The sequence below is a fragment of the Rattus norvegicus genome, chromosome 2, assembly GCF_036323735.1.
Source record: "Rattus norvegicus strain BN/NHsdMcwi chromosome 2, GRCr8, whole genome shotgun sequence".
In the NCBI taxonomy this organism is placed as follows: Eukaryota; Metazoa; Chordata; class Mammalia; order Rodentia; family Muridae; genus Rattus; species Rattus norvegicus.
The window spans coordinates 217,517,861-217,533,596 of NC_086020.1; the positions used below are offsets into that span (position 1 = coordinate 217,517,861).

Sequence of the window (15,736 nt, forward strand, 5' to 3'; positions counted from 1 at the left end):
CAGTCATTCTGCTTCAACCGTGTTCTTTCTCTTGGCGATACATTGTCAGCATTTTTCCCCATCAGCTCTTACAGCCCCACCTCCATGTTCAACAATCTGCACATTCCAACTCCCATCTGTGTCTCCACTCACAAAACACTATCTCTTCCCCCTTTTGTGTTTTCTTCCGACTTCTATTACAATATTTTTGTATTGCACCTTGTTGATGCTTTCCGGGTCTAACTCTTAAAAGTTCTCCCTTGCTCTAGTTCCATTGGCTGCTTCATCTCAGCCTTTTGCTAGCACTCCTTGCTTTAATCCAAAATGGGGCATTTTCTGGGCTCCCACTTTGGCTCTTCGGCTCTATCCTGTCTGTAATTTGACTGCTGCCTGTAAGCTTTGAATCTCCCCTAGTTCACTGTACATTTTAGCAACACCTATCTGGACTCGCTGTCCTCCCTTTCACTCCAATGTCTCTTCCCGGGATGCATAACTCAGTGTAAGAAACCCCCTCACACCCGGACAAGATGAGCCCACTTTGAACATTCTGTCTTCCTTGTTCCCCACCCACAGTCTGTAGCCCTATCGAGTGTCTATTATAAACACAAATGTTCCCATAGCTCAATTTCACTGTGCTAATCTTAGTTTTTGCTGACACTGTTTATCTCTTGACTAGGTAAATAGTCCCAAGTGTGTCTTGTTTCACTAATCTGTCCTCACTACCATCTGAATGAGTTTTCTAATACAATCGTCTTATTATGCATTATTTTGAACAGCACTCCTGTGCCAACCTGTGACCTAGATGAAATACTTAGTTTGCTCCACACTGTAACACAAGCTTGTGTCATTTGGCAGCTTCCTGCCTCCATCAAGTTATGTCCCAGGAAGACATGTGTGAATCTTTCATGTTTGTCTTAATCAGGGTTCCTATTCCTGCACAAATCATGATCAAGAAGCAAGTTGGGGAGGAAAGGGTTTATTCAGCTTACACTTCCACATTGCTGTTCATCACCAAAGGAAGTCAGAACAGGAACTCAAGCAGGTCAGGAACTTGAAGACAGGAGCTGATGCAGAGGCCATGGAGGGATGCTGCTTACTGGCTTGCTCCCCCTGGCTTCCTCAGCCTGCTCTCTTATAGAACCCAAGCCCACCAGCCCAGGGATGGCACCACCCACAATGGACTGGGCCCTCCCACCTTGATCACTAGTTGAGAAAAGGCCTTAAAGCTGGATCCCATAGAGGCGTTTTCCTCAAGGGAGTCTCTGTTCTCTGTGATAACTCCAGCTTATGTCAATTTGGCACACAAAACCAGACAGCACAGCGTTCGAAGTGATTCATAAGTGAAGAGCCACGCCTCCCTAGGTTGAAGTTTGAATATTCTGCTCCAGTCCCTGGAACATTCCTCCTCTCTCCTTCAGCCCCCACCTGGTTGGTGCTTCCTCTTAAATGAACCATTTCAGAGTCTAGCTCCCCTGACAGTGTGCTTTATTCTTTGTTCTTTCAATTTCTTTGATCAGCATCTCCAAGATACTCCTATGATTGTACTAAATTTCTAAACATGGCCCCAGATGAGCAGTCTTTTGATCCTGCCCTTAAGCACTTAATGGAAGTGTGCCGGGGTGTTTGCTGCTAATCAGAGGGTTCTCTAATTGCTTTTTGGTCTTATTCACTAGACTGAGTATTTTGAGAGCAGAGACCATTTTAATTGTTTTTATGGTCCCAAAGTAAGCATTGTGTTTGGACGATAGTAGAAAAATGACTGTTAAGTGAAAAATTAGTCCTTCTCTTCTGACACTCATATCCAGCTACACCAACCTCCAGGGTACTATTAGCTAAAAGATGAAATTAAGGCCTATAAATAGAATTATTCTGCAAGAGAGCAGAGTCTTCTTAAAGCAAGTGATACATAAATACCTTTCACAGTATGTCATATTATTTTAGGCATACTAATATCTGTTACTTGATTTATGAGCCACGATCTCCTATATCTGTTTCCCTCCTGTTGAAATCAATTTGCACTGAACTAATGGCTTATTTTCTGCTTCTGGACTTTACAATCTTCACAGAACTACTAGGATTCACTCTATATCCTGTTTATAAAGGTTTGTTAAACAGATAATTAGTTTAAACCATAATCTGATCCTACATTCTTGGGCAAATTGAATTATTTTTTAATTATAATATCTAATACCTAGTGAAACAAATTAGTATATTTTTTAAAGATTATAAGCTTCTTCCTATGTTTGTCTGCGAAGCTGAAAGGGCCACTTAGCATGTTTCTTTTCAATTGGAAAGAAAATGAGAATGATGGCTATTGCTCTTACCAGAGTTGACATCGGTGCCAGGTTCACGCATTTTCTTCCCAAAGTAGCCAGACCGAAGAAGTCAACTATATTTCAGGAGTATTATTTTATTTTTAATAGCACAAAATGAATTTTAACACGCATCATACATATACAAACACCATCTACTAAATAAAGAAACTTCTCTGATGAAGGCTGAAAAAGTCACTGATCTATGGGTACAGCAATGTCATTAATGGTCATTTTTATTGCTATGTTTTCTTTTTTAGCAAAATAATAGTAGTATTGGGTTTCCCCCTAGGTTTCTGACCTATCTAGTTTGAGGTTCTTGGCCACTTTAGCCGTCAGGCGTGCATTCTAGGTCACAGAATGGACCTTAAATGTAGTCAAAAAGTGTCTGGCTATTCTCACACAATTTGTGCCACTATTGTACCAGTGTCTCTTGCAGGTTGGTCCCTATTGTAGGTCACAGGATTTGTAGCTCAGTGACAGTGATGATCACATTTCTCTTCCCATAACATAGAATCTCTTCGGCACTATGACCACTTGCCAGGAGGGGTAACACTGCCATTAGACACAAGCTGGACTTCTCTATGGTTGAAAACATAAGTGTTACATTCAGCACCAGGACCTTAGCATTAGGTTATAGAGAGCAGCCATTAGCCTTGACAATGGTCTGTGATACTTGGGCAGCCCATGGAACCCTTTGACCAATGATTCAATTAGATGTAAAACCTACTGGAAATTTTACATGGGAGAACAAGATGTCTAATTGGGGTATTGTCTTCCTCATTATACAATGACTCCATTTAAATTGTTTTAATATATGTATATAAATTAGGAAGTTTTTAGCATAGTGGGTTTCCATATGCTTTTCCCAAAGGCCATTAACATCAGCTTTCCTTGCCCATATGTTGGTGTTCTCCCAGCCTTTCCCTCATTGAATCTTCCTTTATAGTTTCCATTTGTAGACATTAAACTAATTGAAGTTGTAACTGAATTACTTTTCACTTATAATTACTTTTTGTCTAGTTTTACTCAACTTGAGCCCATCTCATATTCGTAAAAAAATTGCAGGCATACCCAGAAACCTTAAATTTCTTGGAGTTAATTTCTAGTGTGAGGATTCACCACCCCCTCATACTGTTATCCCACAACACACCATCCCCCTTATTGCATTTGTTTTCTTCTTGGTTAGACTCAGGCATCCATCAAATTAGGAAATCAACACAGCTCTTCTCAATTAGTTCACTTTAGTTCTTTCAGTTCTCCAGTCACGCCCACTGTAGTTTAGGATCACACGTTTGATCATCATTTCCCCTTAATTCCTTTCAAACTGGAAACACCCCTTTCTTTGAGACCCTTCTTAGCACAACATGATCTTGTAATAAGTTCAGGCTCCATATCTTTGGTTGGAATGCTGTAGAGAATATGTTTTTTCCTTCCTAAAGCTTCCTCTTTAGATCAGTAGCATTCCACGCAGTTCCAGTTTGTCTCATTACTAATCACATTAACTTTGATCTCTTGATTAATAGGGGTCCTTTAGACTCTTCCTTCAATGAGTTGAGATCAAAGAAGAAAGAAGCTACCTTTTGTTCAGTCAGGATTTGGTGGTATATTTTGAAGTTATCTGCTTTGTCTTCTGTCAAGTGAAAGCTATGCTCACCCCAAATATTCAGGCAAACTCATCTCTGCTTTTGTCCTTCTCTTGCCTGAATTAAAACAATCTACCAACGTTCTTGGTGGGAGAAGGAGCAAAGAGAAGCAGCATGCTCGATTTCCTTATGATTGGCAGACACTGCCTCCATCTCTACCTGATCTTAAGGCAAGAGAAGTTGTACCTTTAAGTCACCTCCACTGTTAGCTATATCTTGATTAGGACTAGGAAATACCAAAGCTTTAGGAAGTGAAGGAGTTGTGCATGAGGGTGGAGATGGGGGTGTGGGGTGCTAACATGGCAAGACTTTCTTTTTGCATTTGCCCAATGGGTTCTGCTAAAAATCTCAAATATGTTTGTGATCAGTATAAGTCACACTATCTGGTTTGCTAACCATTCACTTTTGACTGCCCTGCATGTTTCTGAAAGCAGTCATAGTAACTAATAGTTTAAAAAACTAAACGAGTGCCCCTGGCGTGGTGGCACATGTCTTTAATCCCAGTACTCAGAAGACAGAGCCAGAAGCAGAGGCAGGAGAATCTTTGTGAGTTCAGGGCCAACCTGGTCTATAAAACAGGTCCAGGACAGCCAAGGCTATGTTTCACAGGACAAAACGGCAACCAACAGATTGGGAAAAGATCTTTACCAATCCTACAACAGATAGAGGCCTTATATCCAAAATATACAAAGAACTCAAGAAGTTAGACTGCAGGGAGACAAATAACCCTATTAAAAAATGGGGCTCAGAGCTAAACAAAGAATTCACAGCTGAGGAATGCCGAATGGCAGACAAACACCTAAAGAAATGTTCAACATCTTTAGTCATAAGGGAAATGCAAATCAAAACAACCCTGAGATTTCACCTCACACCAGTGAGAATGGCTAAGATCAAAAACTCAGGTGACAGCAGATGCTGGCGAGGATGTGGAAAAAGAGGAACACTCCTCCATTGTTGGTGGGTTTGCAGACTGATACAACCATTCTGGAAAACAGTCTGGAGGTTCCTCAGAAAATTGGACATTGAACTGCCTGAGGATCCAGCTATACCTCTCTTGGGCATATACCCAAAAGTTGCCCCAACATATAAAAAAGACACGTGCTCCACTATGTTCATTGCAGCCTTATTTATAATAGCCAGAAGCTGGAAAGAACCCAGATGCCCTTCAACAGAGGAATGGATACAGAAAATGTGGTACATCTACACAATGGAATACTACTCAGCTATCAAAAACAATGACTTTATGAAATTCGTAGGCAAATGGTTGGAACTGGACAATATCATCCTGAGTGAGCTAACCCAATCACAGAAAGACACACATGGTATGCACTCATTGATAAGTGGCTATTAGCCCAAATGCTTGAATTACCCTAGATGCCTAGAACAAATGAAACTCAAGACGGATGATCAAAATGTGAATGCTTCACTCCTTCTTTAAAAGGGGAACAAGAATACCCTTGTCAGGGAAGGGAGAGGCAAAGATTAAAACAGAGACTGAAGGAACACCCATTCAGAGCCTGCCCCACATGTTGCCCATACATATACAGCCACCCAATTAGACAAGATGGATGAAGCAAAGAAGTGCAGGCCGACAGGAGCCGGATGTAGATCGCTCCTGAGAGACACAGCCAGAATACAGCAAATACAGAGGCGAATGCCAGCAGCAAACCACTGAACTGAGAATAAGACCCCCGTTGAAGGAATCAGAGAAAGAACTGGAAGAGCTTGAAGGGGCTCAAGACCCCATATATACAACAATGTCAAGCAACCAGAGCTTCCAGGGACTAAGCCACTATCTAAAGACTATACATGGACTGACCTTGCACTCTGACCCCATAGGTAGCAATGAATAGCCTAGTAAGAGCACCAGTGGAAGGGGAAGCCCTAGGTCCTGCTAAGACTGAACCCCCAGTGAACTAGACTGTTGGGGGGAGGGCAGCAATGGGGGGAGGGTGGGGTGGGGAACGCCTATAAGGAAGGGGAGGGGGGAGGGGAATGTTTGCCCGGAAACCGGGAAAGGGAATAACACTCGAAATGTATATAAGAAATACTCAAGTTAATAAAAAAAAAAACCTGAAAAAAAAGAAAAATAAAAGTAAATAAAAAAATTAAATTAAAACAAAAAACTAAATGAGTAACAGACATAGCCATGCTATTCCAAACTCAGTGTCACAGCCTGATGGGCAACTGAGGCAGTTCATAAAAATACTATAACCCTCTGCCTCCCTGCTGTCCCAGCCATGAAATGAACACACAGGATGTGAGTTCTCCTGACAGTACTGAGGATTAAGTGTAATTATATATATGACAGAAAATCAACGAACTCTAAAACTTTCTAAAAATATGTCATGACATACCAGCCTATACATTCAGGTGGTCATGGGGACAGCTACCATTTTCTAACTCTCCCCCCTACCCTAGAGTCTGTGCTCCTTTTGAGGACTCACAACATCCCAGCATATATGATTACCCTCATTTCCCTGATGAGGAAACTGAAGATCAGAGGGTTAATCATTGCCTGCAATCTCATAGATAACTGTGGAAATCCAAACTCAGATATATCAGATTCCAACACCTGCCTACCTAATCAAGGTCCCACACTCTGCTCCAAACTCTTTTCTGTAGTCTGAAACTGGAAACTACTAATGGAGAAAATTACCTGAAAAGTCTCTCATTCCTTAGGAGCTATTGGCAAGCCTTTATGTTATCAGCTCAAATTTTCCCAATGTGGGATCCTTTCTGTTTTCAGAGAAGCAGAAGCCTCTTAATGGACTAGTGACTCTGGACTCCGATTTATCTGCCAACACTTCCCCATCTTCTGAATGAAGCAGATACCTCTTAGTTCACTACTGACTCTCATTTATCTGCTAACATCTTCCCCATCTTCAGTTTTATCTCTCCTCTCTCCTCTCTCCTTCTCTTTTTCCCTTTCTCCCCTCCACAAACATTTCTTATATTTTCAGAAGCATCACTTCCTTTGTCTCTACCACTAGGTAAAAAAATAACCAACTTAATTACAAAGGCTTAAAATCTTTAGCCGTTTGAGGAATTAAATACGCATTCAGGTCAATGCATGGCCTATGTACGATAATTATTTAAGCGATAACATAGCCCTGTGAATTAATGATAAAATTTTACAAATATAGACTTTCCTCCTTTAAATTCTTTCCAGGTTTAACTTGGTAGGCCTTTCTCTATTTTTCTCATGTGCCAAACTAGTGATGTGACAAGTGATTGTTACGGATCCTCAGCTAGACCAAAACTGTCAAGAACAGTGATGACACCCTCTGCATTTGGTCCTTAGTGAGGCTTGTGAAATGTCTTTAGGAGTTTCTCTGGTTTCAGTTCCCACCATTGGGATTGATGTGAAATGCTGACTGCTAATGATGAATGGGGAGAAAGGCAGATGCAAATGCAGCTTGGCACAGTGAGATGTGGTCAGCACAGGCCCCACTACCTCATCAGTGCGCATGTGTAACTAACACTGAGGCACTCGAATCACACTGCCTGCAAAGCCTTCAAACATGAATTGTCCTATTCACCCAAAGTACATATGACATCACTGGGGACAGAAGTGTTGGGGTGTGTGTGTGTGTGTGTGTGTGTGTGTGTGTGTGTGTGTGCAGCTCCAACCACTGGGGACAGAAGTGTTGGGGTGTGTGTGTGTGTGTGTGTGTGTGTGTGTGTGTGTGTGTGTGCAGCTCCAAGTAGCCTGTCCCTACCAATATTCAGATACATATATAAGCCACCATGACCAACTTTTCCTATGTGGGTCCTAAGGCTCTAAACTCATTTACCAAGTCGTAAAATAAATCACTGTAATAATTAATATAAATAGTTTATATTGAAAACAAATAAAGTCAAATGAACGCTGCATAACAACAAATTTACAAAAACATAAAAACATAATCATTTTCTTACATTCAAATAATGGTGAAAAAATGATGGCTGTCATTTTTCTAAATGAGTTTCCTATTATGCTTTATAAACAAACATAATGGTACGGTAACTTGTGGTGTCACAGTGCTTAGTAACATTAAAGAACTGAAATAAAATTCTTACAAAGAAACTAGCCCAAGTTTGGGTTTTCTATCTTAATTTTCTTTCTAGAAAATCATTTGAGTTCAAGAATACCTTCATTTTTGACCTAAATTTTTACAGCCTTTGTGTTTGTGTTCTATTTTAAAAGTTATTTTGACCATACTTAATAATATTTGACCTGTAGTCAATTCTGTTTTCATGAATTAACAGGTGCAAATGGATTCACAGTAACCCCATATGTTTACTATGATAGTAACGGGTTCTGGGGGGAGAGGGGGGATAATCCCTTGGGAAAACGTCTAGGGAAAATGCTGGAAATTCGCTTCCTTGTCATTTTAATACATTGTAGAAAGGTCACTCTGATTTGCTACACTTCATTCTAATCAGTTTACTGAGGGGTCAGGAGAGGAGGAATGGGATGGGGGAGGGAGGCACAGGCAAACAGAAGTGCTCTTACTTCCTGTGGAACTAGAAGAACAATCCCATTTCAGAGATCCAGTGCGTTGAGGATGAAGTGTGACATATTGCAGGACAAGCTACCCAGGGATTTTCATAACTCTGCCTGTGTTCTAGAACACCAGTGGTAGTTTGAGAGACATGATCTCAGGATATGATTCAGACGCTAGTATGAAATCCATAATACTCTAATCCAGTTCATTCGTCTCTATATTACTAGCACTCTGTCATGTAATTAAAAGACTATTTTAATTGAGTTTTAAAAGGATTTTTAAAAGACTTTGATAGTTTCCAAAGTACTGAAAATGCTCTTCAACTGTTAAATGGGAAGCCACTTAAAACTTGTGACGTAGAAGAGAGCTACTCAATTGATCATATTTAATTTGGGGTTGAGTTGATCTTGACAGAAACTTTATTTAAGAATCATCTGTATAGCGAATGCCCCTTTCATCCTGCCTTGACCAAATGTTTACTCTTCCCCCCAAAGGTATCAGATACACACAGGACTTCAGCATTCTATCATTAGACCTACCCAACCCAACTGTCTACCTCTGGACAACGCAACCCTACCTCAGAAGCTGAAGGAGGTCGGCTATTCAACCCATATGGTTGGGAAGTGGCACTTGGGATTTTACAGAAAAGACTGCATGCCTACCAAGAGAGGATTTGACACCTTTTTTGGCTCACTTTTGGGAAGTGGTGATTATTACACACACTACAAATGTGACAGTCCTGGGGTGTGTGGCTATGACTTGTACGAAAACGACAATGCCGCTTGGGACTATGACAATGGCATCTACTCAACACAGATGTACACTCAGAGAGTGCAGCAAATCTTAGCCTCCCACGACCCCACAAAGCCTCTGTTTTTATACGTTGCTTACCAAGCTGTCCACTCACCACTGCAAGCCCCTGGCAGGTACTTTGAACACTATAGATCCATTATCAACATAAACAGGAGGAGGTATGCGGCCATGCTCTCCTGCCTGGATGAAGCGATCCACAATGTGACCCTGGCTCTAAAGAGGTATGGTTTCTATAACAATAGCATTATCATTTACTCCTCAGATAATGGTGGGCAGCCCACAGCAGGAGGAAGTAACTGGCCTCTCAGAGGCAGCAAAGGAACATATTGGGAAGGAGGCATCCGGGCAGTTGGCTTTGTGCACAGCCCACTTCTGAAAAACAAGGGAACGGTGTGTAAGGAGCTTGTGCACATCACCGATTGGTACCCGACCTTGATTTCACTGGCTGAAGGACAGATTGATGAAGACATTCAGCTAGATGGATACGATATCTGGGAGACCATAAGCGAAGGTCTTCGTTCACCCCGAGTGGATATTTTGCACAACATTGACCCCATCTATACCAAGGCAAAAAATGGTTCCTGGGCAGCAGGCTATGGAATCTGGAACACCGCGATCCAGTCGGCCATCCGGGTGCAGCACTGGAAACTGCTCACAGGAAATCCTGGCTACAGTGACTGGGTCCCCCCTCAGGCTTTCAGCAATCTGGGCCCAAACCGGTGGCACAATGAAAGGATTACCTTGTCAACTGGCAAGAGTATCTGGCTTTTCAACATCACAGCTGATCCATATGAGAGGGTGGACCTATCCAGCAGGTATCCAGGCATTGTGAAGAAGTTGCTTCGGAGACTGTCACAGTTCAACAAGACAGCGGTGCCTGTCAGGTACCCCCCGAAGGATCCCAGAAGCAACCCTAGGCTCAACGGAGGAGTCTGGGGTCCGTGGTATAAAGAGGAAAGCAAGAAAAAGAAGACAAACAAAACCAAGGCTAAGAAAATGCAAAAGAAAAGTAAGGCTAGGACGAGGAAGCAGAGGGCAGCTCGCTCCTCAACAAAATGCCACCCAAGAGTTACCACTGGCTAAATGCTTTGGTTAAACTTATATTGCCTGGTTTCTAGGTAATTCAGAGAATTTGGCTCAGACATACCTCAGCCAAGCGCCTCGGGCTTGTTTTCACATTGCTCCGTGCCAGAGACTTCTGGCACCTGGCTGCCATGTGGACAAAACTACCCTCCTGGGTGCCAAAGGCTATGCTTCTGCAGGCCACACAAGGAGGAGAAAGCGGCTACTTATTTATCCCTAGTCTGTGTAAACCGTGACGAATCATGAGTCAGTTGACCAAACAAAATGCTTTGAATCCCTTGAATCACGAGAGGGACTGTGACCCGCGGTAGACTTGAGTAATTACAGGGTAACACGATTAAAAAATGACTTTGGATGTAGTCAGAGATTGTGTTCCCTCAAAGACCTAAAAAAACAGTGCTTCTAGATGAAAAAATTGTGTATGTATCACATGAAACTTGGGCTTTTAAGCTACTTTTATTTCACGTTGCTGTCGCCTGTTCTCTGAGAAAAACCTGCTTCTCTTCCGTGGACAGCTTGCACCTCATCTCATCCTGCTTAAAGGAACGGCAGACAATGTCTGAGCATTGCCAGAAATGAATGTAACTATGTCCCAAACACTTTGATAAAACAAAAATTTCAATATAAAGTGCCTAATTTATTTTTTCAAAAAAGTTAAGCAAGTGATTTTAATTATTTTATTTTAGTTTCTACGTAAGAATTTTATTTCAATTCTTTATGGTTCCTAAGCACTGTAATACCATAAGTTACTGTAATTTTATGGTTGTTCATAAACTATAAAAGGAAACTCATTCATAAAAATTACAGTCACCATATTTTACCATTATTTGGATGTAAGGAGATGAATATATTTTTAAACTTTTGTAAGTTTGTTGTTATACAGAGTTGATTTGACTTTATTGTTCCCAACATAAACTATTTATGTATATTAATTATTAAAGTGATTTATTTTATGGCAATAGTGTGACTTTTCTTATTTAAATTTTAGACTTCCAAAAACAGCCATATTATTCAGTTTGACAAATAAAAATCTTGTTAGTATTTTTAACTGCCCAGGCTGGTCTTGAACTTGTGACTAATGGACATGTACCAGCTTGCCTGACTACAGGCAAAAAAAATCTTTGCAAACAGGCCTTAGAAGAGATAGTGTCCTAGCACAGTAATAAATATTTTGCAAATGAAGAGATCCCCCCTCCCAATGTGGTTACTGCATTGAGAACAGTGTTCTGTTATTGACAAATAATATTTACAATGACCCTACTCTTACATATAATACAGAGTCGGGAAAAACAGAAATGGAAAATACAGATTAAGTGAGGCCTCGTTTAAAACCCACTATGGAACATGAGAGGATGGAAGAATGATTTTCTGTAACGGAGCTGTTCTCAGGGCTAGGGAGCAGCCACTGTCCTGGCATAGAACTTTCTTTGGTATGTTCTCTCTTAATGCAGAAGGCGCGAGGCCACGTTTAAAGAGTCACAGACAGCAGGAACTATGGCTAAGAACAATGATCAGACAGGAAGTGACGGAAGAGTTGGGCGGGGCCTGCACCATTTACTGCGCAAATATGGGAAAACAGAGGCAGCTGCCCATGATTCTGAAAACCAGTGGACACATCTGTGAACTAGCTCTGAAACTATACTAAAATCGGCAAGATGAGTTTTTAAAAATGCTTACTTTTACTACTTTGTTTCTAAAGAGTGATGTTCCATTTTGCTATATAGCATTTCCTGAAGTTTTGTCTTATGGGAACACTATCAATACAGGCCTTTCTTCGGTAGAATGTAAAATGGCGTTATGACGTAACATAACATAAGGTTTTGTTATACCACAGCTAAGCTAAAACAGAGTTTAGAAGAAAAATAGATTTAAAAAAAAATCCTTGGTTGATCCACACATATAGGTGCACACCTTTAATCACGGAACATGGGACGCAGAGGCCAGTGGATCTCCCTGAGTTCAAAACCTGTCCAGTCTGTATAGCAATTTTCAGGCCAGACAAGGATATATAGACCCTAGGAGAGGAACAAAAACATTAAAACATTAACTAGCAGTATCATTTTAATGCATGCCTTTTCAAAGCCAACTTTGCATTATAATTACAAAGGACAAAAATTTCTACAAAGCTTTTTGCCGTTGATTTTATCATAAAAATTCTTCTTTATAGTCCATTATATTGTACTAGGATTCTGGCGGACTGTACAATTGTTATTTAAGTGTAGAATCTTACCATGCAATCTTCTTCATGTTTGTAGTATGGCAGAGGGGCCAAAGAAAGGTGAAAGAAGTAAATTAAGATTATTAATTTTAACCCACACTAGAGCCCAGTACCTATTACCTATTGTGATGGGATTACTGGTTCTCTATAAATAACAGTAAATTCTTAATACTGAATACAAGCCAAAAGTTTCCTGACAGGAAATGGCTCTGGAATTATCTGTTGCTATTTTCAAAATATGTTTATTTATTATTTGTCATTTTTGTACTGGTAACCAATGTATTCTGATCACCCTGCCCCCTCCCACAGAGCTTCCTTTCCCAGTTAAGTCTCCCTCCTGCCCTTTGCTTGTGGTCCTGGGTGGGCTAAGGAAGAAAAGTCTCAGTGTCTCACTCCTTGGAAACTGAAAGAATGAACAAAATTATCTCCCAAGTACTCTCAGCAAATCACGGTGCACCCCCAGATGCCTCAGAAGGAAAGGCTGGGCAGGGCTCCGTCTAACCTACTCCAGCTTGGTGCCGCGTTGCCTGTTCCCTTCTGGCTACGGCAGGCCCTCAGGACTCATTTATCTGCTGCCTGTGGCTCTCTCAAGTATAAACCTCATCATTTTGGACTTCTGATCCTTTACTGAGGAAGACCAGAGAAACCCCCCACTGCTTCTGCCAGAAAATAATTTGTGGAGGTATCTATTTGCACAGGATGGAAATGGAGATTAAGAATGGTTTCTTCAAACAGAGAAGCCAGTAATGAAACACCTTGGCACCAAGAACCTTACAGTCTCTGAAATCACAGAGCTCTTAGCTGTCTAGTCTACTGCAAAAACTCATTTCATATTCGTTTATATGCCTTTTCTCACTTTTCTAAAAATTGATGGATATTATGATTTTCTGGATCGAGTTTCCATTAGAAATCTTAACTTGGAAGCTGTGTCACTGAAAGTTGTATAATTATAGTCAATGAATTTTACACTTTGATTCTCCAAGGAATTTGCCTCCAGGATTGGTTTTTCTTATTAGTAATACTCATAAGCATGTAAATTGTGACCTTGCAAGAAACTGCCTAACCCAGCAAACAATCCCCACATGATAAGCCAGTAGCTATTTTGTCTCTTAAGGGGTAAATGCAACCGGATACTCATTCATTTAACAGCTCTTTACAGTGGTTTACCAATCTGCAGATTACTTTCTAGCCAAGTACTCCCTAGTCAAGTAAGTACTCAATAAATACAAGCAAAAGAAAAGGTCAGTGAAGGGCCGAACAGAAAATTTGTATAAAAGACCTAAGGATTAGAGGAAGAGCTCATTTGAAGCATGTTTAATTACCCATTGGCTCAATGTCTGTTAAGTGACATAGCAGTGGCATATGCAAGGGTATGGCGACAACGGCAGGCAGGATCCAAAGGCCCCTGCTGCATCCGTTCTCCCAGAAGACAAAAGCATAACAGCCATGTCTGATCGCCATCCCCTCCCAGCAACATGACCCCATGTTTCCTCTTGCTCTTTCTTAATGGCATTGTATGCTATCTTACACAGGCCGGCCTTTCTGTTCATCTACATAAACCGCACCCCAAACACAGTGCTTTCAATATAGATTTGAATGAATAAATGAAATCACATACTCTGCTATCCAGCTACATTTGCTTATATTTTCTTTTTCATTTCTTGTATGAGGGTTTCATAGTTTAAAAACAGAACTAGAGAGAGAGCCCGTGGGCAGCACCCCGTGAGCAAACTTGAGCCTCGGGACCACAGGTAAGACCAACTTGTCTGCTGCAAGAAAGCTGCCTGGTGAAATCGGGACACACAGAGGCAGAATTCCCCTAGGACCGGGCACTTCCTGTGTTTACCGGAAGTCCCACACCCGCAGATCCCGGCCCGCAGCAGCTCTCTGCTCCCAGACCCCGTGGGAAAGAGACTTCACCGCCTGGTCAGGTGGGCACTCCTCAGGCTGCAGAGCAGAAGAGACCACCAACACTGCCCACCCCTGCCCACATCCCTGGCCCAAGAGGAAACTGTATAAGGCCTCTGGGCTCCCGTGGGGGAGGGCCCAGGAGCGGCAGGACCCCTGCCTGAGACACCGCCAGAACCTGAAGGAAACAGACCGGATAAACAGTTCTCTGCACCCAAATCCCGTGGGAGGGAGAGCTAAACCTTCAGAGAGGCAGACAAGCCTGGGAAACCAGAAGAGACTGCTCTCTGTACCTACATCTCAGATGCCAGAGGAAAACACCAAAGGTCATCTGGAACCCTGGTGCACTGAAGCTCCCAGAAGGGGCGGCACAGGTCTTCCTGGTTGCTGCCGCCGCAAAGAGTCCGTGGGCAGCACCCCGAGAGCGAACTTGAGCCTTGGGACCACAGGTAAGACCAACTTGTATGCTGCAAGTGACCTGCCTGGTGAACTCAAGACACAGGCCCACAGGAACAGCTGAAGACCTGTACAGAGGAAAAACTACACGCACGAAAGCAGAACACTCTGTCCCCATAACTGGCTGAAAGAAAAACAGTAAAACAGGTCTACAGCACTCCTGATACACAGGCTTATAGGGACAGTCTAGCCACTGTCAGAAATAGCAGAACAAAGTAACACTAGAGATAATCTGATGGCGAGAGGCAAGTGCAGGAACCCAAGCAACAGAAACCAAGACTACATGGCATCATCGGAGCCCAATTCTCCCACCAAAACAAACATGGAATGTCCAAACACACCAGAAAAGCAAGATCTAGTTTCAAAATCATATTTGATCATGATGCTGGAGGAATTCAAGAAAGACGTGAAGAGCTCCCTTAGAGAAACACAGGAAAACATTAATAAACAAGTAGAAGCCTACAGAGAGGAATCGCAAAAATGCCTGAAAGAATTCCAGGAAAACATAAATAAACAAGTAGAAGCCCATAGAGAGGAGACACAAAAATCCCTGAAAGAATATCAGGAAATCATAAATAAACAAGTAGAAGCCCATAGAGAGGAGTCACAAAAATCCCTGAAAGAATTCCAGGAAAACACAATCAAACAGTTGAAGGAATTAAAAATGGAAATAGAAGCAATCAAGAAAGAACACATGGAAACAACCCTGGATATAGAAAACCAAAAGAAGAGACAAGGAGATGTAGATACAAGCTTCACCAACAGAATACAAGAGATGGAAGAGAGAATCTCAGGAGCAGAAGATTCCATAGAAATCATTGACTCAACTGT

The 15,736-nt window shown here is 41.7% G+C and overlaps 1 protein-coding gene across 1 annotated transcript in view; it reads left to right on the plus strand.

Annotated features, from left to right (window-relative positions):
* Positions 1-11,282, plus strand: part of Arsj (arylsulfatase family, member J) — a 79,996-nt gene extending 68,714 nt beyond the window's left edge. Inside the window, exon 2 of the mRNA NM_001047887.2 lies at positions 8,922-11,282. Coding sequence (NP_001041352.1) covers positions 8,922-10,323 — 1,402 coding nt within the window. The 3' untranslated portion in view covers positions 10,324-11,282. The remainder of the gene's footprint in view (positions 1-8,921) is intronic.
* Positions 11,283-15,736: the final 4,454 nt, after the last annotated feature.